We start from the raw sequence: 25,534 nt of genomic DNA on the forward strand, positions 1-25,534 counted from the left end.
CGTGTTCTAGCAGCATTCTCTCCTGACGTTTCGCCTGCATCTGTGGCTGGCATCTTCCAGGAAAGATGCCAGCCACAGAGTCAGGCTAAACATCAGGAAGAGAATCACTGCTAAAACCTTCGTATGCTTCAGCCCGGAAACCACACAGCACCCATTTTCACACTGTTTTCACACCGCTGTTTTTGGCCCATGCGGATTCTGCCTGAGAGCAGAATCCTCTCAGCCAGCTGCTGAACAGCTGTAGTGTCTCCTGGGGCTTCTCACCTTTTTGTGCCCAGAATGTAACTCAGTCTTGTTGAAATATTGTTGTATTTTAACCTTTAAATCGATAAACTGGGAGGGAGGTTACAAATCAATATACAGATAAAATATAGAACAAGCTCCTTCTGTTTGATCTTTGTGTGTAGCTACATAATTATAGAGAAGATGTCTGTGACAGTATTTTGTAGATGGTTTTGTCCCTCTCCCTTGATTGACATAATGTGGCTATGTAGTGCATTTAGCTCCACAGCATGCATCCCCAGCAGGTTCAGGATCAGATGTTATGCTCCAGTTACTGAATGAGATCCGTATCTGGATCATCCCTTCCTTGGGCAGCAACTGTAGAGGGAGCTGGGGTAGGATGAGTTTGCAAAGACTGAGCACATTAAATCTGTACTTAAGGCTGATTGGGGAGCAGAATAAAAGATTTTGGTGATAACAAATCCTGGCAAGTGGCTTGGAATAGGATGCTAAATCCTGCCTGAGAAAAATCACAATCGCTGAATTTGGCAGCCCAATTCAAAATGGGCAGAAAAGGAAGCATTTCATGGCTTGATTCTCTAACCTTAATGAAGTATTCTCACTCTCTCACACATATACAGTCATATTTGTATGAGCTGAAACCTGCTTGTGGAGCTTGAGATTTTGCTAATCTGCAGGTCTTCTCCACTAATTATATGCTCAAGTTTTTTTCCTAAGGAGACAGAGCTGAAATCAGTGGTTTTATGCTTGAGTGAAAGCCATTGTTGTATATACTAACTAGGACTGAAAGCATGTAGTAGACTAGAAAATGAGCAAACCTGTTTTTGTCTGAAAATGTTGTTTACATTATAAAATAGTGTGGGTTCAAAAGAGCAATGGATGTGTGGGCTCAAGCATAAGAATGCTTCCATAAGATCAAGTAATGAAAGAGCTGGCCTCCTATACTCATAAAAAGGTAAAGTTTCCCCTTCAGTCGTGTCCAAACCCTGGGAGTCTACCACTGCAAAGCAAGTGATTTCCTTAGGAAAGCCATTTTTTTGATGGGGAATTAGTTTACCATTGCCTTTCCCAGCTATTCTTTTACCCCCCTGAAGCTATGAGGCTGGAATTGCTCATTTACTGACCAAGGAATGGATGGATGGCTGAGTTGACCATGAGCCAGCTGCCAGGATATCTGACCCACAGGGGGCTCGAACTCCTGACCATGTGAGTGGCAGTGCAAGCACTTAATCACTACGCCATGCGGCTCCTCCTATACTCATAGCTGATAACAAAAAAGATGAAAGCTGCTCATAATCTGGGATCCATATATCTGAATGACCATCTCTTCCAGCATTAGCCCTTATCTTGTCAGTGCAGTAATGCCTTTGGGCTGTTCTGATCCTCATGGGGGAATGTTTGGCTGATGCCCACTCTGGCATTTTATGTGGCTGAATCAACAATAATCAAAACAGTCACCCAGAAATAGAACAGGATGGCCACAGTGGGTGCTGCTGCTATTGCTACCCTTGTTCATGGTTCTCTTGTTCTCCTCCATATGCCTTTGCAATCTCACTCTATCATCTGAGGAGCAGCTGTGCCTAGGGCTGTCCTCTTTGTTTCATCTCCAGCCTCTGGCTCTCATTTACTGCCACCACTCAGAGAGGTGGCAGGACAAAAAGAAAAAAATGCCAACAGAATGATGTCACTTACAGGAAAACTCAGAAGTGACATCACACCTCTCTAGGAGTCACCAAAAATTCTGGGGGTTTTCGATTGAGTTTGCATTGATTACTAAAGGAAAGACATCATTTCTGGATTTTCCTCATGCTTTCACTGATGCTGCCTCTCTATGTTCTTGCTCCCCCAGACTCACACCACTTGCCAGGTCACCTTGCTCCCCCAGACTCACGCCACTTATCTGGGGAGTGAAGTAAAAGCTGAAAAGGCTGGCTCAGAGAAAGTTTCTGCAGTGAAAAATCTGAATACACTTCTGGTTATGATTGCAAGGAATGGGAGCCCTTTTCCAGGAACATAAATTTCAGGGTCATGGTAGTACATACCACTTGGACATTTAAAGTTTTCTTATGATGCTTACAGTCTAACTCAGCAGAAAAACATAAATACAACCACAACAGTGTGAACTCTCTTTAGGCTGCTAATTCACATTCCTGTTAGATTGGATTTCATTTGCAAGAGCAGTACCTGAAAGAGAGGGGAGAATGCAAGTGTCAGTCATGAGATCCATTCTAACAGATTTCAATAATAATAATAATAATAATAATAATAATAATAATAATAATAATAATAATAATAATAATAATACAAAATCCAGCATATTGATCTTGTTTGCTGTGTATAACTATTTTGTATCAATAATAATAATAATAATAATAATAATAATAATAATAATAATAATAATAATAATAATAATAATAATAATAATATCCTTTTTTTAAAGTGGCATGCTATAAAACTGACATTCTAACCTGTCCACTGGAACTCAGTTAGCAATCCTTTGAAGCTATTTTGGCAACCTCATGGTTGCATTCAGTTAATCAGGAGGTGTACAGTTGACACATGATGACAATGATAACACAACAAAGACAGTTGCCTGAAGAATTCAGTTGATTAATACCTATAACACTTGGCTTAATTACGCAGTCAGAGGACACAGATGGTTGCATCAGGACATGTTACATTTGTAAGCCTCTACTGTTGTCTCCTTGTTATGTGAAAACATCCCTAGAGTAGCCAGTTGGAGCACACAGAGCTGTGCATAAAACCAGTATAGAATGAGAACACAATTATTCTGTCAATATAACTTCAATCCCTAACACCAGTCACAGTTGTAATCTAATTAAGCCTGTGAGATTTTCTTCCATTACTGTTTTAAGACTTTACTAATCCGCTATAGCTCAGGGCTTAGCACTACCCCTTATTTCTCTCTTTTCAAAGAAGAGTTATTCATAACTTTATGCAGTCAGGGTGAAGGTGGATAGGGAGAATGAGCATACTCCCACCTTGATATTTTCAACATGGCATATATTGAACAGCTGATAGAGGACAGAGTTTGCCACCAGGGCTGTTTCCGCACAGCTGGTGGCAGCAATGTCCCACCGGCTTAAATGAAGCCAGTGGGGTGTTGGGACTGCTCACACGGTCCTGCGTGGGCAGCCCCGATGTGCCGCTGCCCACAGGGGCAGCTCCACATGGAGCCACCCAGGGTATGTGCAAGGCACTTACCTTGCCATCTCGTTCAGCTCTGGGCAGCTGCACAGACATGCCTACACTGTCCTCTGACCCCCGTGGGTCAGAGGGCAGCATGGGCATGTCTTTGTAGCTGCCCGGAGCACAAACAGATATTGGTAAGCAAGTAGCCTTGCTACACACTAGAAAGAGCTACCAAAAGCGCGCGGCCCTCCACACCAGTGCTGTTCGCACAGCGCCGGTCTAAAGGCGCCACTTTGCAAAAACCTCGCTAGTTTAGTGAGGTTTAAAGTGGCACCTTCGCGCCACTCTGGCATGGCCAGGACGGTACTGCTGCGATGCAGCAGCGCCCCTTGTGCGAACAGCTTCCTAGGGATGGCATTTTCCATCCCTAGGATGCTGTTATTTGGCCGTGGCATATTTTTCACTAGAAACTAGGCCAAAAGCAATGCAGTGGTAGGTGATGTTGTCCTTTACTGACTTGGGTGGCTTTCCACAAGTTCTGTTGACAGCTTATCCCATATTCCATTGCAATGTCAATTGAGTCAAATATAAATACTTTCTGTTGGCAGGGAACGGTGGTCAGTTTATTGATGAATTTATTATAAAAGTTAGACTTCTAGGAGAAGCTCATTAACTAGTAAGCAACAAAAGAAATCAGAAGGCTGCAAAAGAAACCCACCCCTGTATTTCCATTATATTTGATGTCTGCTTTCTCTTGTTCTGCAGATAATTGTGAGGAGCCACTGGTATTCTCATTACCCATGACAGCCTTTGACAGCTCCTCCGAGCTCTCCAGCAATCACAGACCCAGCTTTGCAAAGCTCAACAGATGGGACGGTAAGATCACTGGCTGTCATAATATTGCTGTAATGCATAATTCATATGAGTCCTTCTTTCTAGAGCCTTCAGAGTCTGCTTGAGTAGAAACCTACCTTAATATCCCATAGGTAGTGTTACTTCATGGCAACTTGGGAAATTGCAATGCAAAGTTCAAAGGGTGGTAGAAATTAATTCCAGGAATTAAGCCAGATGTCTTTGTACTTGAGTATGAGAAAATTGTAGATCTTAGCCATTACAGGCTAGATCTGCATCCTTCAAAAATTAGATTCAGTCTGAAAAAAATCTTGCCATATACCTAAAGAATCTTGGAATTCTTATTTATGCATGTACTGTCAAGCTGCAACCTACGTATGGCAACCCCAGCAAAGGGCTTTCAAGGCAAGCGAGAAGCAGAAGTGGTGTACCACTGCCTTTCTCTGCAGAGCCATAGTTGATGGTATCCCATCCAAGTATTGACCCTGCTTAGCTTCCAAATCTAATAAGATCAGGCCATTTTATACAATTCAACATTGTCTGGAATTCTTAGGTCTTCTTTTTTCCCCTCAGTGAAACCAAATCCATGACCCATACTATCTTGAACCATGTGAACCAATAAAGTAGCTGATTCCCACACTAGTGTCAACTTTGTGGGAGCTTGGACAATCCAATTATGGAAGAAGAGTCATGTTGGAGTTTCCTTCCACATGTAGTGGGGCTTTTAATATATTGCCAGACTAGTTTGGAAAGGAGAAATAACTCCCTTGCCCCTAAGATAACATCAGAAGAAGTCACAAACAGTGTAAAGATCCACGTTCAAAATTAAGAACTTCCTTCCTCCCCTACACCAATGCTCCTGAAGCCTATTGTTAATGGTTTGGATTTCTCTTCTGTAGACATTGCAGTCTCATCGTTCTGAAATTCAACCCTTCTGTACTCTTCATTTTTGTTCTTGTTCGTTTTCCTTGTCCCTTGGCTCATTCCGCACATGCAGAATAATGCACTTTCAAACTGCTTTCAGTGCTCTTTGAAGCTGTGCGGAATGGCAAAATCCACTTGCAAACAGTTGTGAAAGTGGTTTGAAAACGCATTATTCTGCGTGTGTGGAAGGGGCCTTGTCTTAAGCAACATTTTGCCTGAAGTACCCTGGACATGATTGTGCTTCCAGTCATCATCTCATTCCTTCCTGCTACACTGGCTTTATTTATCTGTCATTTCTTTATATCTCTAATTTCTATCATATAACCCATTTGTATAGGTCATATTGGAATTCTAAGTGTGGTAGAAAATTCTATCAAGTTATGACTGACTTATGGAACCCCAATAGGCTTTTCAGACAGAAACTGTAGCAAACGTTTTAAAGGGGCCCTATGTTTTTTAATGCACATACATATTAAAACATAAATTATTTACTTACATAGTAAAGTAATTCAGTTTTTTCATTTGTTATACAGCCTGATAATACAACAAATAACTGACATTTCAGTAATGCTGTTACTTACACAAAGGTATCAATTTTAAATGTCCAAAGTAAGAAAATTACAATTAAACATTATTCTTTCAATAGCTTTATCAGATTGTGAGAATAAAGTGTCATGATGATTTCACCAGCCAGCTTGCAGACATTTGTTTGTTTGTTTGTTTGTTGGATTTAGTGCAGGGCCTGTAGCATATGCTACTTTTGTTATTAATCCAACAATGTTTCAAGGAAAGAAATGAATAGAAGTGGTTTGCCATAGCCTGCCTCTGTGTCGCAACCCTGTTCTTTCTTTGTGGTCTCCAGTTCAAATACTAACGAGGGTTGACTCTATTTAGCTTCCAAGATCTGACAAAATCAAATCATCCTTGGCCATTCAGGGCAGAGCTAGAAATATATCAGGATTAGAAAACCATTGTCATAAAACTGTAAAGATTAGGAAGGATTTTTTTTCAGATCAGAAGACTGTCAAAGGTTGGCTTCATACTTTAGTATAATTACTGAACTAATATATGTCTGGAAAAAAAACTCAGCTCAACTATTAAATGGTGTGTGGACACTGGAGAGATGTGAATGATGCTGTCTGGTTTTCCTGTGGCTTGAAGGGCACCTTCTTTCAGCCAAAATCAGCACAGTCAATTCCTGCATAGATTGCTCCACAATTGATTTCATGCTCCGTGATTTCACTTACCAGCTGGCAAATGTGCCAACGTAGTGATCTAGAGTCCAGAATTACTATCCACACCTGCTCACCCCTCAGTAGCCATTCTGACACATTAGCTAGGTGAGTATGCCCTGAAATAACCCATGCTGTGACACTCTACAGCTAATTTTCTGAAAAGGAATTTTTTTTAAATGAGCATCAATTTTTTTATGCCACCAGTGCCCCAGCTCACTGAATTGATGCTCCTTGTTTATTAACAGACAAGAACAACTGAAGATCATCAAATCAGACCAAAGTATATCTATGATTAATTGAGGCTTGCAGATTTCTGCAAGTATAATCAGGAAATGACAACAAGCAGTAGTTGGTTTAGGCAAATCTTCTTTCACAGTGAAGACAGATCTATACTTCTCTGAGTGATATTTCCAAGGCTGATTTGATGTTTCATTAATCAAGGTTCTCCATCCATTTCTGCTTAGCTCAGCACATTTTCACTGGGAAGATATGTCTATTGGTTCAGTGTGTGTGTGTGTGTGCGTGTGTGTGTGTCTATTCAGTGTTATAATGGAGTATACAAAAATGGGCTTCAGATCTGTTTGTTTATCCATTGTCAGTCTATTACTTTTTTAACTCACCCCAGTTCCCAGAAACTCAGGGCAATAAACACAGTTCTTCCCCCAACCATCCTATCCTGCCAGAAACACTGTGAGGTAGATAGGGTTGAAAGAAAGAGAAGCAGGCTTAAAGTCACACACTGATCTTCCAAATGGAATATGAGTCTCTCTGATCCTAGTCTAACCATTGTCTCATGATGATCATGTTGAAGCACACTACCAGAGCAAAGAGATGAGTCATCCCTTATTCTGGTCATAAAACCTTCTATCCAATCCTATAAGCTGCTTATTCTGTTCTAAAGTGTATAAAACAGGGCTGTAAGAAGGAATCTGGTTGATCCTCACTGCAATTATTTTATGACCTGACTGTCCATCTTCTATCACTAAGTCTCATGTGGCCAATTGAGACAGACTATTGGATTCTGTTACAACAAGAAATAAACTAACTGTAATAGATAGGGTGGGATAAGAATATGCAAGCAACATAAATGTTTACTGCAGAGTGAGGGTCCAGGACTCTGTGGTCCTTGGTTGACACTACCTATCACACCACCTGGCGATATCTGGTTAGCCTTTAACTGTCTAGATGGCCTTGTAGTAGTCATCATCTTTTACCTGAAATTCTCCAACTATAAACTGCAGTATTCATGTCCTAGTATGCAGAACTTTCATGAAACTAAGGCCATTTCAAGCATGAAACGTCGTTGGGGGGTTTAGGTTCGGTAGCATCCCACACCGAAGCTTAACCCCCCAGAACCGGTCTCGCACTAATGGTCCCAGAAACAGCCAGGATGACAGCGCCACGGAGCACCGTTGCCTGGCCGACCCGGCATGTCTCTGGCCGTCCGGCGCATTGCCGAGGCCTGGAGACACGCCATCCAGCCATGCATTGACTGCTCAAGATTAAGCAGGGCAGGGGGGGAATGCTCCCCAGGCTCTCCGACCGCACCAGGACGGCGAGGAGACAAATGAAAATCGGAGGGGAAGGGTTTTGGAGCCAGCTGCCGTTCTACCCGGCATGGCCGGTTCAAAGCTGCCGATTTTCGAAACCCTTGCTCCCGAAATGCGAGGTCGGTAAGAAAACAGCGGCCGTTACCGCGTCGTCGGTGGGCGCGAGGCGGTGGCTGTGACTGTGAAGCAGCTGCATGCCTGTCGCGAATGGCTCCCTGGGGACGGCGTTTTTGCCATCCCCAGGGCGCCATTAACCACCCGTGCGGAAAGGGCCTCTATGAGATAATTATTAGAACTGTGTTTAAGTAATGGCAATCCCAAGAAGCCTAGAGGTTACACTGAAATCAACAAATATATGATAAGTCTTATAAATGTTTGTCTTTGGCAAGGTCCTGTTGGCAACTCTAAGGATGCTAGCACCTGTTAATATATTTGTAAATGGGTTGTTTTAGGGTTTTCTACTGTGTCTCTCAGTAATGTCACCCTCTCAGCTAGGTTTGGAAAATGCCTAGCAATTTTTCTGAGGGGTGGGGGATAGAAAGTGTTGGTTTTGGGAAGGGTAGATACATTAGTCATATATAATGTCATAGAGTTCATCTTCCAAAGCAGCATCTTCTCCAGGGGAATTCATCTCTGTAGTCTGGAGGTGACCTGTAATTCCAGTGGTCCTCTAGGCACCACCTAGACAAGAGACTGGCAACCCCACTCTCAACTCCTGTGCACATAATGCTTCATTCAGATGGGGAGATAGGGGCAAAGGGCCTTCAGCCTTCCTGAAGGCCCTTTGGGAGGGATTTAAAGTCCCTTCTTCACATACATCAATATTCTGATTGGGCATAGCATCCACAGTAACTGAGGGAACTTGAGGTTCACAACTAAATGAAAGTCAATGGGAATCCAGACACAACCCATGGGAAATGGAAAATGAAAACTGGCAAAAATAACTTACCCAGGTAATGTTGCAATATTTATTTTAAACTGAGCTCCTTCTCATGTGACATTAACAATGTTCACCTGTATCACCAATCTAAGGCATACTAAAATTGCATATATAGGTGTAGATAGCCCAGTTTAAACAAAATGTTAGATATGCACAAAATCACACAAATAAACTTTTCTTTAGCCAGCATCAGTGTAAAATTAGGCCAGGATTTCCCAGCCACTAGCTGGCAGCTGGTGGTAGAGTGCGGAGCAACATGAAGCACTGATGGTGCAGTCCTACCTCTGGGGAAACCCTGATTTCATGCCTACAGAGCAATTTCCAAAAACTCTGAAGTAGAACTAGCAATTCCTAGAGTGGCAGGACATCACCCAGAAGTCATTACTTCATGAGTGCCACTCTGCCAACCTGCAAAGTAGGCTACCTTGGCCTCGTAGGGACTCAGCTACCCTTCCAAAACAAACAAGACATGACTCTGACTTCTGTTCATGAGCTCTTTACTTGTCCAACCCCACACTCTAAGGCTGCAGAGAACTGCTAATTGTAGCTTGGCTAGGGCTGTGCTACTTCCACCCTGTTACCTGGAACTAGAGGCCTGCTGTTACTATTTAGACTCACCTGCCATTTCTCTGCAGTTCTTCCCAGCTTCTGGCTAACCTGGAGGTCCCTTATCCTTTGGTAAGTCCAAGTGCAGGGCTGCTGCTTGTGGGGTTCTCCAGGAGCCCTGGGTGGGCATTGAGGGGCGTGGAATGTTCTATTGCTGGGTGCTGAGAGGTAGCCTTGTCCTTGGACATGCCACCACCACCACCACTACCACCACCACCAATCATCATCAATCATCATCAAATCCAACATGCTAAGTAGCATATTGGGCAACACATGCTCTCCAGCATTTCTGGTCTTGGGTGTTTCAGCCTCTCCCCATGCAATATTCAGTACCTTCAGGTATTGCTTGAATGTTCTCCTCCAGGTGTTTCAGGGGGCATCCTCACTATCATTTGGCATCAGGAGGGATCCACCTCATTGCCATCTTTAGGATCCAACTGTTCTCCATCCAGACATGGTCAGCCAGTTGAAGTCTTCTGTGTGCAATGATGGCATGGAGTTTACACATGCTGCTCTTTCAGAGCACCTCTTAGTGACGTGGTCATAATATCAGACCTTCAGGATTCAGCATAGGCACTTCTGTTGGAAGGCATCAAGCCTGTTGTTGATACTTCCAGATTACTCTAGCACAGGGGTAGGGAACCTGTGGCTCTCCAGATGTTCAGGAACTACAATTCCCATCAGCCCCTGTCAGCATGGCCAACTGAACATCTGGAGAGCCGCAGGTTCCCTACCCCTGCTCTAGCATAAATGGCTGTCAGGATCACAATGGAGGTGGATAGGTGGAGGTTGGTCTTTAGGGCAATGGTTGGTGAGCACCAAAACTTGTTCATCACACATTGCTGACCTCCACTTCGGATACAGATGAAGTTGATTTAATTGAAGGTATGCTCATGTGGTGACTGCCAAGTCTTCTTGTGGATCCTTTAATGTTGGAGATATGTGTTCCAACACATGATGACAGAAATCACTTGCCATTGTCACTGAGCTAAGCTTTTAAATTAATCTAACTTCCACTGTATAACTGATATGCCATTAAAGGTCTCATTTCATTTCACTGAGCTGAGCAGAAGATGTGTAGGCTCCAATCACATTATCGAATCCTTGTGGGCTGCCACCTAATTGTGCATTGAAATCACCAATCTGGAGCTTTAGGTCATGATTTGGTATGTTAGCAAAGACATCTTGGAGCTGTTCATAAAATGCATCATCTGCACTGTCTGTTGGTGCATACGCCTGTACAACAGTTGCAAAACATGCTGTGATGATCCAGTCATTGATGGGTTGCCAACCAATGAGTGCTTTTTCAGCGCGTTTACTCAGGATAAGGCCTACTCTGCATTCATGCCGATCTTCGTGACCTGCATACAAGATGGTATTGCCATTGCTGGCCATTTGTTGTCCACCTGACATCACTGACACCTAGAATGTCCAGCCGATAGTCATCAAATACCCATAGGAGTTGGACAAGTCGTTCACTTTGATATAGGGTACATTCCATGTTCCAACTCATGTAATATTTTTGGCAGAGAAGAAAGTTTCTGACATCAGGTACCGGACACCAGTACCAGTTTGCTTTGACATCATGTGAAGCCGAACTTCTGTCTGGTTTACCAAAAATACCTGAAGTTATTTTTATTGTTTCCATAACAATTGGGGTTTTATGGAGACAGGTTGATAACCCGATGTTCAGCCCTCCTCCTTTCACATCCAGGCTTGGGACCAACAATGGAGGAATTGGACATGCCATCACCTGACAGTCATTTTTTTTTCTTCCCACTGGCCACTGGGGTGCCAGTGAGCAATGGGAGTTGGGGGCAGGCCGTATCAATCTCCTGTAAGTAGACTGCAGCTGATGCTTCTAAACAATTATGCAGTTTGCTGACCCCTAGACATATTCAGGGCAGGTACCCATCAGTATTTTATGATGATCATCAGTCAGGAATGTTACAAAACATAGAGAAGGTAGGAATCCTGCTGACGGAGGATTTATCAGGTGTACAGAAAAATATGCTTTGATAAATTACCAAAAAAAGAGAAGAAAAATATTGATGAGTGACTATGCTTTGAGTGTTGAGAGTTAAAGGGGGAAAGGACACAGGAAATTAGCCTGCTCAAGTATACAAAATCCTAATGGAGGAGATTTTGAGGATGAGAGAAAAGACTTCCACATTCTTTGCCCTCCTGTGATTCCTCTCAAAGATTTGGAATATTACTCTCCCCTGTTTGAACCCCAACCATGGATTTTAACTTCAGTAGATGAATTTTCTTTATAAATCTACAGCTCAAGACCAGAAACATAAATTGCCCATGTAATTCCTCATGTGGGTTTTAAACAAGAGTAACATAAATGCTATACGGCACTTCACACAATATTAAAAATGCTGTAGAAACGATAACACACCATGTGGTTTTGGAATACATTCAGCCATTTAATATTGTAAAACAGGAGCCTGGAGAATATGTGCAAACAAAAAGGCATTTTAGTAGTTTGGGATAAATATATACAAAGTTAAATCAAGCTTGACCTAGTTCTATATTAGCAGAAGGTTTATTAGTCATATTTGCACAGTTTCACACAATACAATGTAAGCTTTTGAATAAATAATGAAAGGTTGCATTTAAAAGGTTTACAGACTTCAGTTGTTAAAGGACAGAATAATTAATATGCAGGCAAGCACATTCTGCTTGCACAAGGCCTTGCTTGCAGGAGAGGGGCTTTAATATTATTCTTGAAACAGCTGCTCTCTTACTCACTGCACTAGAAAGAACTATCAAGGTAGAAAAGAGGCTTGAGTTACAAACTCCATTTCACTGGCCTTTTTATTATGACTCTCTCCAGATGTGTGCTAAATCTTCAGACTATTGATTTTGTTATATTTATTTTGTAATATTTATTTTATTCTACTTTACCTTGCTTTTCTAGTTGAACACAAAGAGAAGTTTATAAAAAAACATACATATGAATACTAGGATTTAGAAATAGTGCAGTCCTAAATATTAAGTTTCAGGTAATAAGCACAGCCCAAATTTGGAAACATTGATGTGTTAAAAACAACATATGAAATGCTACTTCAAATGCAAGTGTACCATAACAAGCCATTCATTCTGTCACGGAAAATGTTCTTAACTTGAATGCTAGAGAACAAAAATTTGAAAGAGATGTAGAAACTTGGCAACATCTATTTTTATTTATTTTATTTATTTTATTTATTTTTCAAATTTATATCCCGCCCAACCCCCGAAGGGCTCTGTATTCTTCATACCTCCAACTATATCAAGGGGCTGTTGAAATTAGTGTGGGGTATTCCATATCATTTTCTGTTGTTAAAAGTGATGTTGTTCATGTGAGTTCAGCTTTAACAGAACTCTCAAGAACGAGTTTCTATATTTCCGTTAAGGTCTGTGTAGAAGGGGTCTCAGTTGGGTCTCATGTTTTGGTGAAGAGGTTGTAATCTTTCAGTATGTGTTCTCCATTAGACAGAATTCCCTTCCAGTTGAAAGCAGTTAAGAGATCCATTGCTGAAGCTATCAGAGCCTCCTAGGTGTTGATGATGGATAGGATTGCAAGCTCTGGGTAGGGAAATCTGGAGATTTTGAGTGGAGTCTGAAAAGGGCATGATTTGGAGAGTGAAAGGACCTCAGAAGGGTACAATGTCATAAAGTCTAGCCTCCAAAACAGTCATTTTCTCCAGGGGAACTGATCTCTGTCATCTGGAGATCAATTGTAATAGCAGGACGTCTCTAGTCCCCCCTCAAGGTTGCAACCCTAGCTACAGAACAGGACTGAAGTGGATAAATTGGGGAGGACAGGTAAAACCATTCCTATTCACTGTGCTTACATGATTCTATGCTGACATTTCCACATCATGTCACAAAAGCAGTGTGTGGGTACATTTTAAAAAGGTAACTATCACATTTCCCAGTTTGTTGTTCCTGCCATTTCTCCACTCACCTTTCTTGTCTGCTGAAAGGTTAAGAAACAATTCTGCTGCCAGTATTTTGTGCCTGTGGGGGGAGGGGGAGGGTTCAAAACAGATTAGTGAAGGAAGTGGCCAGGATCCCATGAGTGGCATCACAAGTGTATTAGTTGGGTTTGTGCAGGCTGTGTAAAATGTTCAACATTTCCTTGAACAGCTGGTATTGCAAACTGCCTTTTTACACTTCTGTCATTTCTAAAAGCAATTTTCCATTTGGCATACTTATATTTGGGGGAAAAAATCTTTTGGTTCACAGAACTGGTTTCATGGCTGTTTGAACACCACAACTGCCTTTGGTAAGAACCCAGCAGCTACAACAATGAGGAGCGCTAATCCCTCCCCCCATTCCCCGGGTACCTTCCTGCATTTTCCATCAGAGTGGAAAATGACAACATTATTATTATTATTATTATTATTATTATTATTATTATTATTATTATTATTATTATTATTATTATTTATTAAACTTGCTATACCGCCCTATCCCCGGAGGGCTCAGGGCGGTGAACAACATAAAGTCATACAAAAAACATAAAAATCTTAAAACAGGTACATTCTACAATAGGGCCCGCGAGACCCATATACCACCCTCTTCCAAAAATGAGGAGGGGTCCCAATGATGTTAGGGGACCCTACTAGCGGGGGGGGGGTGTCATCATTAATGTTGTCATCATTAATGACAACAAGAGAGATTACTTTCAGTTACAGGCACTTAGTTGTTGTCTTATAAGGGACACAGGTCAAGCTTGGCCTGAAAAGGGTGAAAATAAATAAAAGCATTGTAACTTTTTGTGAATAAATAGTTCCTAGTTAATCATAGAAAAGTATTATTTTTGTTGTAATGATGGTGGTATTTGATCCTGTCATTTCCAGCAGATTTCCCCAAAATTCTTGCTTCTTAGCCCCTTTTACTCCCATTATGGTTCCGCACAAGGTTTCCAACATACTTTTATTTTATTGATTTTTATTTACCCCTTTCTTAAAGCTTGTTAGAGCAACATGGACAGTTTTTCCATCCTTCATTTCACCCTCATAACATTTGTGACAGATAGGCTCAACAAAAATGATTGATCTGTTGCTATGCTAGCTCAACAGTTAAAACGTTTTAAAAATTGTGATGGGGAATAACTCGGCTTGACAGCGAGAAGTAGGCTAGTAGTAAGATCTTTAGAACAACTATACCAGAAAATGGCTTGAAACTTTCCAGAGAGAATACAAAGGAAACCAATATGAATTTCAATATTTTTATAAGTTTTTGGCTTAAACAGTCACACAGTGAGACATAGTGAAGCTTACACACAGTTCCTGAAATATATAAAAAGGGTGGAAAAATAGGTTTGGATGAAAGATTAGGAAGGGGGTTGCAGGGACTTATATGTTACCTAGGTTAAGCTGAGAAGTTCTTGGAGAAGGCAAGGATTCATATAACCAGCATCATTTGAATCCAAGCGAAGGACAATATCGTGACTCAGAACCAACTTAACACAAGAGAGGTTCAAGCTAGTAAGGAGCACTGAGCTTGGGATGCACTGTATTTTTATACCCTGATTCCTATGTAGTGTCCAGGAGGCCCTATGATGATAGGTAAGCCCTAGGTATTTATATGACTGTGGCCTATCCGCCAATTGGTGGTCCTCCCATTTTCTCCCCGCCCACAAGTGAGGACATCAGGGCACACCAAGGCAGCCAGGTTGAGGACAAGTGAGGACATCAGGGCACACCTGGCAGCATTGCAGCCCTTTTCTCTTCTTTCCCTTCTCCTCCAACCACAATGTTCCCTCCATTCCCCCAGCCCACTCTCTTCCTTCCCAAGCCACAATGTTCGCTTTCTTTTCTCCCACCCCACTCCCTTCTACCCCAGCCAGAATGGAACAGAAGAACCTAGAAGAAAATGATAAATACTACTGAATGAAATGGTTGCAATATGGTAAATAAAGCCCTATGCATGATTTTAGGTGAAGTTATAACGTATGGTGTGTTGTCAAAAGTTTTCTAAAAATTACTCACTGTAAGCTTTGTAAGGTAGACAGATTACATAGTGCTGAATTAAGAATTTTGACTAATCAACCCTTGTGTAAAGTAAATATTACTTTAGAAGACCCATATATTTGACAGCTACAATGATTTTTTTAAAAAAAAATGCTAAAAAAAACCCTCCCCACCACCACCACCAGATTTCTAAAGATAAAATTGGAAGCAGTGAGTGCAACAGCAGTGCAGCCTCCAGTCTCCAAGGGAAAAACAGCCCTTTGCCTCCAGTCTGTTTGGGGAGGCACAATTTCAGTGCTTGCTTTGGGTGCCATTTTCTTTCGAAATGCCCCTGACAGGAACGGCTCCATGCCCTCCAACAGTCATGCACCACCTTCTCTTCTGCAGACTAAATCCCTCAGCTTTTCCCTTAGTCATGTTTCTCATTTTCATCACCCAGACTTAGAACTCTGCACTTATCCTTATTGAATTGCATCTTGTTCATGTCTATCTACTTTTCCAGTGCGTTCAAATTTCATTATATTCTATCTTCAGGAGCATTCACTACCCCCACCCCACCCCCAATTTGGTGTCATCTACAAATTTACTGAGTAGTACTTCCTTCCCATGCAGGCAGTTTTCACATTTTTGAACCTGAAGCTATGTTTTAACTTTCCTTCAGATTAGTGCTGAGAGGTTATGTTTTTTCCACCTGTTTCATGGTGTTCTTGGAATGTGGTGAGGCAATATAGATGGGCTTAAGACTGGTTAGGTTATAACTAGGAATAATAAGAATTGTGTGGGTTGCTAACTACTAGGGCTGCCATATCCCCATTGCCAAATACCTGGATATATGCAGGGTTTGAAAAGGGCACGATTTGAGGAGAAGAGTCCATCTTCCAAAACAGCCATTTTCTCCGAGTGAACTAATTTCTGTCACCTGGAGATCAGTTGTAATAGCAGGAGATTTCCTGCCACCATTTGGAGGTAACAACATAGGTAGGGTTGATTGAAAAATGGAGCATATACCAATGAAAGCACATTGCTAAAACAGCCAATCATTCATTGGAACCAGGAAGTGGGTTGTGGAAGGAATGCCCTCAGGGCTGAGCAACATCAATCAAACCTTTCGTTGTTGGAGCTGGGGTGAGGGATGCACATCTTGGCACAGTGATGTGCAGGCTGGGATAAACAAGGTCGGTGGAAATGCTGGACATGTTTGGAGCCAGGTGGGTACTGTTCAATTGCAAACAAGTTTTCTGCTTTGATTGCAAGCTGTACTTAAAAACTGATTGAATGAAGTTGATGGTGCAATGACATCTAGTTTAATCCCAATAATGTTGCCTTGGGTCTTCATGTAGAAAGTACTAGTAGAAATGCCAGTGATTTGGTTAAAACTGAGCTTCTCTGCAGTTTCTTGAAATAAATGTCTTGCTTTTACAGCAATCTTCAAATTTTCCCTTCAGCATGACTTTGATAATATCTGGTGGTAACGCTTATTAAAACAACAACAAGAATAACAACAACCCAGTGTTCTGTTCCCAAAAACAGGACCCTTACTGCAACTGATGTATGACAATAAGTCACAAAATGTGTTCATTACAGTAACAATTAAATGATATTGATAATTCAAGGTTTTACAAAGAGTATATTTGTCGTACAGAGTATATTTGGCATAGAATAAATTTGCTTTAATTCATGTTTCTGAACTGCATGAGAGATCATATTCAGGTACACACACTCCAGATAAGAACATCTGTTTCATAAAGATGGATTCTTCTTAATTTTTTCATGATTGTGTATGCTCTAGTGCAGTGGTGGCGAACCTTTGGCACTCCAGATGACCAATGCCGGCAGGGGCTGATGGGAATTGTAGTCCATGAAATCTGGAGTGCCAAAGGTTCGCCACCACGTCTCTAGTGTATAATTTGTCCTTCATTATTTAAAAGCTGAAAACTGTGAAGCTTAAGCTTTTTTTGCACCCTTTGGGATCATATTTTGTTGCCATAGTGAATACAAGATCACATACAGGAGTCTTCTGGCACACAACTCAATGAGGAATTGTTTCTGACACCATGTGCAGCATCCAGGCTATGGTGAGGAATTGCCCAGGTTCCATGGGGATCACTGTTTCTCTTGGAGTTTGTATACAACTGCTCTATCTATGCCAGTGGTGATGGGCAAAAAAAGAGAGAAGGCCCCATAGAGATGATTTTGTAAATTCCTAATTATATAAAAGCTTATTAATCATCCAGTCTTTCCCATTCTATGACAGATTCTGGGGGCATTATGGATATTCCTGGTAGGGTGGGCAAGCTAAACAGAGCAAATGCAACAAAACCACACATTATAATTGCCTAAGCTATTATTAATAAGAGAATCATTGAAATATGCTTGAATCAGACTTTCCTCTTTTGCCTCAGTTTTTAACCTGCTCCTCTACTATTTCATCTTGACACTAGTGCTGATGCTGTACTCATAAACTTTTGTTTTTCTGGGCCTCAACGACTGGCATATGCTCCCTGGAGTGTATATGTCACAAGAGGGTGGTGGAACAGATGGCAGGAAAGAAAGCAGCACACTCCAAACATGCCAAAATATGCACATTCATTACATTAAAAAAGAAAAAAGAAAAACAAAGAAAAAATCCAGTGAAAAATAATTGGAGGGAGGGGAGAGAGGAGGCATGGCCTCTTAGGAACAGATGCAAACCTGTCTTCAGATCCCTTTGCAGTAATTGTGAAAAAAAAGAAAGAGAGGAGCATGTATTACGTTCAGGAAAGCAAAAATATTTACCTTGGCAACTCTTACAACACCTGGCACTCAGGTTGCTTCTGCAAAGTAGTGCATCTTGTAAGAGATCTAGATGTGTTGCAACTGCATTTTTTAAAAAAAAAACTCTCTGCATTCTTTTTTGTCCCCAAGTAATTCCCATAAGCAATACACATGTCACACATATATTTAGACAGAGAATGTAATAGAGCCTGTTTATAGTATTACTTCAAATATGGCTATAAGAGAGTTGATGTGGTACAGTGGCTAGATTAATCCACTAAAGCCTGTGAAACCCTGGCTTGAATCAACATTCAGCCATGAAAAATCACTGCACAACCTTGGCCCAGTCACTCTCATCCCAACATACCTGGCAGGGTAGTGGTGATCATAAAATGAAGGAAAGGGGAACATTGTTATACAGTCTTCCATTTTAATCTACAAGTTAAGTTTTGCTTCTAAACACAGTGTTTGTGTTTAGTTGTCATGGGTAAGAGCCATTGATAGTCCTACCCTCATGTCTAATCCTCCTTTTAAGCAGCTAACTACTCTTTGATTCAATGAGTGCTTCCTTGATTTGTCAGGGGATGAAAGATCATACATGCTATACATTCTAAATTAGCATTTATTACACAGATGCTTGACTTTTCTAATTTGCAGAATAGATTTTCTGCACATAGCATACATTCTAAATGATAGCCCATATAAAAGTCAACAGATATGAAAAGATATGAGATTACAGCACCCGTAACATCATGTGGAGATAATATACATAAATATACTAAACTGAATATTAGACATATTTTAACTGGCTCTCACTTGCCCTGATTACTCTTAGGAGCTGGTGGATGGTCCCCAATGGATTCCAGCACAGAACAATGGCTTCAGATTGACTTGGGAGACAGAGTGGAGATTACAGGTGTTGCTACTCAAGGAAGATACAGAAGCTCAGACTGGACAACAAGCTACATTCTAATGTTCAGTGATACAGGCCGCAACTGGAAGCAATATAGAGAAGAAGATATCATATGGGTAAGTCTGAAGTGTTTTGAATTATTAGTTACAATACAGGGGACTATAATAGATATGGTGTCATGAACCAGTTCCTGGACACTGAGGGCTCTGCTGTAGAACCAGAAGACATTGTGAGATAGAGCTGGCTCCTTGCTAGGAGATGCAGGCAGAAAAGACAAGTCCAAACCCTTCCCTGCAAGCCAAGTCAGAGCCTGATGGCATGCCACTGGGAGAGCCATCAGGAATCTCAGAGGATCCAAGTAACAAGCCAGCTGTGCAAAGGAGACCATGGCAGAGACTACAGTTACAGGGTAAAAAGAGAAGTTCTCTCATTGTGGCTAAGTATGGCAGAAGGCTCTGCAAAATGGTGGCATCTGGATCTGAGGAGCCCTTGCAGGATCCTAGCCTCATTAGCCAAGATCTCCTATATAAACCTTTTTGTGGGCTTGGGTCTGCCTGGGTGCAATGAGTGTACTTTCTAGTAAGTTCTGCATACCTGGTCTTTCTCTGATCTCAGCCTGCCTGTCTGATCTCCTGCCTGTGCCTTGATTCAAGACTGCCTTGACTTTGCCTTTGCCTGCTGCCTGATCTGATTCTTAACTGTTTTGAATGCTTTGTAGTCATGGAGTCCTTGAGATTGCTGAACCAGTTCCATGTTCTTATTTACTAGTGTTTAAATGCTAGTGACCCACATACATCAGAGTGTACGGCAGTATGCAATTCTCAGTTCTGTCCTTAGAAAATCAGTAAGCTTCCTTCCTTATTCTTTGCAGTTTTTGAAGCACACAGGAACCACTGTTGGCTGTTCATTCAATGAATAATGAAACACTGATGAAATGTAATAAAATATTAGTGACAAATACTTGTCATGATTGCTACTGCATATGCACAAAATAACAGACTAATTTTATTTCTAAATATTAGTGAAAAAAACCATGTAAGTTTTCAGGGAAGTGAGAGATTTCAACATGATGCTGCATCCTATTATAGATAAATCAAGAGGGGAGTATAGTATTAAAATATTATACCAAAAATTAGAAAATAGTTGGACTGGAATTTTGCAAACATTTGGACGTATTTGGACACCATGATGAAAGATTGTATGTTTTGTTCAAATCCAGATTGGATTTGTGCGTGTGTCTTGCTTCTGGGCTTCCGAGAAGCACATGATTGGCCCCTGTATGAACAAACTGGACTTGATGGGCATTGGTCTGATACAGCATGTATAATCTTACTACTCCATCAGACATTGCAAGCAGTAACAGATCATGCATCCATCTCACTGGCATTATAAAGTCAGTCAACGTGTCATTCCGTAAATCTCTTACTTTTGGATCAAACCATTAAAAAAGAGATATTGAGGATTATTTTAAATCTAATATCAACACAGTAGGATCTTTAATAACTACATGGGAGGCTTTTAAGGCTGTTGTTAGAGACTCAACTATTAGAGTTGCCTTGTGCAAAAAGAGTCTCCAGCTGGGAAGAAGAAAGGAGATTATTCGGCTGATAGCAGCATTGGAATGAAAACAGAACAGTGATTATTTAGAGGATACATTGACACAAGTGAAGGCTGCCTATAAAAAGTGGATACAATGGATACAGACAGATACAAAAGGAGATTGTATGTGGCAAGCAGGTTTTTTGTTCTGCTTTGACTTGCTGAGAAAGGGCCCACTTCTTGCATCTCGGTTGGCAAAAAATAAAAATAAAAAAAGAACAAAAAAGGAGAATATTATCCTGCCCCTGAAAATAAGAATAGGAGAAACAGCATCAACAACAGGTCAAATGACATCACAAATTGAATCAATATTTCAGTTAAAGATAATCAGTATTTGAACTCTTCTATTTCAGTTCAGCCTAATATGGACCCCTTTTGCACATGCAGAATAATGCACTTTCAATCCACTTTCAGTGCACTTTGAAGCTGGATTTTACTGTGCAGAATAGCAAAATCCACTTTCAAACAATTTTGAAAGTGGATTAATGGGCATTATTCTGCATGTGTGGGACAGACCAGAGTTGTTCTACCAGGCCTTTGACTGAAAAGGTTGTGCTGAAAACAAACTCCAAGGTATTGGCATTGTTTCACTTGTTCCATGCCATTCCCATTGATTCTCCATTTCAAAGATTTCCATTATTTGGAGAACACCAATATCTTGGATTTGTCAAGATTAATGTATTTCCTTCTCAGTAGTTGGCAAATGCCTGGAGGCAGTGACCAAGGCATTTCTCAGTTTGGGAAAGCAGCACAGGGTCATCAGCATAGTGGAGTGCAAACACAGCTTGAAGTCCCAATTTGGGGAAGTGGTCGTCAACCTGCAGCAGACTTGGAATGGTATCATTTAGAAAGAAATTGAAAAGATAGGGAGTAAAAATGCAAACCTGCTTTACTCCATTGTTGTAAGATATTTCAGATGTCTATGGGCCTGTTATAATGAATATGACAAGTGGTGGTTGTGTATAGTTTTTGGATAAGAAACAAGGGGATCCATTCCTATGGTTGCCAATTTGTGTCGTAGGTGCAGGTTAAGAAAGGCTACGCATAGTCCTCCCCCACACCCTTGGTCCACTGTATTTTTCTGTCAGGTGGTTCAGCAGTGCACAGTGATTGATGGTGGACTGGCCTCTCAAGAATTCTATTTGTTCAGGACCAATCAGAGGATGTATCCAGCTGAATAACTTCTCAAGAAGGTGATTGGCATAGAGTTTACTTACTACCAAGAGTAAACAAATTGAATGATAATTAGACAGGGTGCTCAGGTTGCCTTTTTTTAAAGATGGGAACCACAATGGCAGAACCCCATCTACACATGTACTCATGCAGCCTGATTGGAAACCTAGATTTCTCCAAGACCTAGTGTTGCCAGGTCCTTTGTTGTGGTGGCAGTCCTCTAGCTGACAAGCACTGCTGCCCACTGCTGCTCTGCTGACTGGTGGGAAAAAAATACACTAAAAAAATCAACCATTGTACCAGCTTCATGGCAAAACTCGGAAGTAACATCATGCCACTCTAGTAAATGCCTGAGTGCCTTTCTGGTTTTATTTTGTGTCCCACCTCTCCACACACACAACTCCCTCCGGAGTTGCCCCCTCTGATTGTCCCTTATTGCTGCTGCACCCTACTCCATAGTAAATTATTTAAATAATGGACAAACCAGTTAATAAAATCAGGGATTTACAAACAGCTTTTTTGAAGTCTTATCTGGTACTTGTCTAAGTCCAGTTTTATTTATATTATTTCAAGCATAAGTATTTTTTGTCAGCATTATGGGAGTTACAGTTTTTCCGTTCCTGTCATTTTAATTACCGAACTCAACCATCCATGACTGGGTGAAAGTTTATTTAACCCAACTATGTATATGTAAAAGCTGAAGAGTTGTTTATCAGCTATTTGAGTGTTTCATGGTGAAGTCAGGTGATCCATGGTTCAGCTGGTGAGTTATTGTGGCTGTCAAATATGGTATACTTACCTGCTGAACATGTTCACCAGGAAGATATAACGTGTGAAGTGCCATAAGACTCCTTTCCATTTTAAGATATGGTTATGTTTCAGGTAATGGGTGCATCTCTCTGTATGAATGGGATACTTGTGTGGGTTTTTACTCTTGAATCTGCTGTCAAATGACAAATTTCAGGGACACCTGTTCCCTGGTGTTTTTTTATACCGTGATGTATTATTGGCTTCATGGAATATCAACTAATAATTAATTGGCTAATAGGAACAAGGAGAATTATAGTGGACCCTGCTAGGGTTATCACTGGTATCTGTGCATCTTTTATACCACCATATCATTTTTATTCTCTGCTAAGCCTTTAAGCATTCTTTGCTGAAAACATCTGGTTACAATTTTAATTTCTGGCAGCATAGATATTATCAGGTGGACAATGAAATCTTATCAGAAAAAAGATCGTAAAATACTGTATGGTATAAAAAGGCTAGAAGAAAACCTGGCAAAGTTTTACTTTCAAGTGATTCTGTAACACTGTGTGATTCCTTGTTTCTATTACTGTTCACCATGGGAATAGATGGCCTGCAGATAACTGCAGTTTCTACTAATGCTGACAATGGCCAAATAAGTTTCTTGTGGCAACACAATTATAGGATGCGAAATCTGACAAAGAACTGAAGGTCATCTAGCATATTCTGCCCACAGATTCTGGTTTAGGATACTGTATACTTGAATAGGCTCAACCAATATAGAAAAAAGTACAGCTTTGAGTCACCCTGATTATAGTACCGTAAGGCAGAATAGAAAGAACCTTAAATCCACACAATGATGAAATGGTAGTTAGACTGGTATGATGTAGTGGTTAGGGTATTTGTACTACGATCTAGGAGGCACAAGTTCAAATCCCCATTCAGCACTGAAATTTTCTAATGACATAAAGCCTAACCTATCTCATAGGATCATTTCAAGGTAAAATAGGAAGAGGGAAACCTATCCATGCATACTGCCCTCAATCTCCTTGCTGGTTAGGATTGCCAGCTCCATTTTGGGAAATACTTGGAGATTTCAGGAGTGGATCCTGATGAAGGTGAGGTTTGGGGAGGACTTCAGTAAGTTATATTGCTATAGAATCTACCCTCTCAAAGTGGCCATTTTCTTCAGGTTAACTAATTTCTGCCACCTGGAGACAAGGTTGTAAACCCAGGAAATCTCCAGACAGCAACTGGAGGTTGCCATCCCTATTTGTGGAAAGACAGGAGAAATGTACAACACAGCTTGACATGACTTTAGGGGGGAAATGCACTTATGTTTAATAACATATACTCTGGTGTTTCAAGAAAATGATTTGTTACACAACCTATCTGAAAGAGAAGGAAAATAAAAACCTTGATATTGTAAATATGATTCTTCTGTTCAAGTTTATAAATAGTTTAGAGTTCAGTCTGAAGAGAAACTTCTCATGATTCTTTAGCAGCAGTAAATTCACTTGATAGTTCAAGAAATACCCCCCATTTTATCAGGGTAATCAGCTGGGGGTATATAGCAGAAAGTTTTGGTGCTGCTAGTTTTAAAAATGTACACCTAACAGGCACCACAAGAAATTGCCCAAGATTCTCTGCTCTGTAGTGCCTTCGCTCCATTGAACCCAATGAGGAATTTCTTTGCAGGCTGCACATTTTTGAAGATAGAGGCACCAGACTTTCTATGTGGCTCCAGGAGGCCCTCCTGGATAATAGCATCCAGGATTGGTGAACTTTGCTTCTGGGGGTTCAATTTTATGGGCCCTCAAAAAGCTTATTTTGTTTCCCCACTCCTACACATGAAGCCTGCTGACTGAGTTCTCTCAGGACTCTCTCAACCTGCACCTTGCACCGCCCCAGAAGCAAAGTTCACCATGCCTGGATGTTATTACCAGGAAGGCCTCCTGGAGCCACCTTGAAAGTCTGGTGTCTCTACCTTGAAAAATGTGTAGCCTTCTTACACACTCAGAAATTCCCTATTGGCTACCATGGAACCGAAGCACTACAGAGCAGAGAATCTGGGCAAATTTCTTGGGGTACCTGTCAGGAACACATTTTTAAAGCTACTGGCACTAAAACTTCAGGGTCTCATAGCAGAATTCGAGCAGTGCTACTCAGAGTAGAACTAGTGGTCTTGTACAGCACACTGCTACCTTCATGAAGTAAACTCCACATGGCTTTGTCATTCATAAGAAGGCATTTATCATTCAGTTGCTCTATGTACAAGTAACTATATACAACGTAGAATATTCAGCAGACAATCAAAGTGCTTCGCCAAACACCCATTTCCCAAAGGAACACTGATACAGTATAATACAAGTGCTTTTATACAAGACTCAACCAATCATGGTAAAGGTCACTTGGAACAGGTTAGAACCGGTTTGTCAGCCCAGTCTCATGCTGACTCATGCTGGATAGGATATGGACACTTTAACTATCATGACACACCCTCTCATATCCTAGGGAAGCAGTCATTACATACAATTATATATATATTTACAAAGAAAAAATTACATAAGTACATTGGACAATAAATTCCTAACAAAGGCAACATAATGCTCAAACTTCTGTTCTGGTACTGCTTTTTAGTAAAACAAGTCAGCTTGATTGTTTTCTAACTTTCAATATAAGACAAAGAAATTTGTTTTATTTTGCACCATTTGCTTTACATTTTGGTACCTAACACCAATGTATTTTGTTCTTGTTCCCATGCTTTCTTGTTTCCAGCTTAAACTTATACAAGTTTGTGAATCATCTTGGATGACTACAGGTTCTACACATTGCAACCTTTTAAGTCAGATAGCAATTGCTTCTTATCCATTGCA

General features: G+C 40.9%; 1 protein-coding gene across 1 annotated transcript in view; it reads left to right on the forward strand.

Annotated features, from left to right (window-relative positions):
* CNTNAP5 (contactin associated protein family member 5) overlaps positions 1-25,534 on the forward strand; it is a 512,649-nt gene that overhangs the window by 127,830 nt on the left and 359,285 nt on the right. The window contains exons 2-3 of the mRNA XM_048484843.1: positions 4,162-4,272; positions 19,062-19,255. Of these exons, the coding sequence (XP_048340800.1) occupies positions 4,162-4,272; positions 19,062-19,255 (305 nt within the window). The remainder of the gene's footprint in view (positions 1-4,161; positions 4,273-19,061; positions 19,256-25,534) is intronic.

The sequence above is a fragment of the Sphaerodactylus townsendi genome, linkage group LG02 (genome assembly GCF_021028975.2).
Source record: "Sphaerodactylus townsendi isolate TG3544 linkage group LG02, MPM_Stown_v2.3, whole genome shotgun sequence".
In the NCBI taxonomy this organism is placed as follows: Eukaryota; Metazoa; Chordata; class Lepidosauria; order Squamata; family Sphaerodactylidae; genus Sphaerodactylus; species Sphaerodactylus townsendi.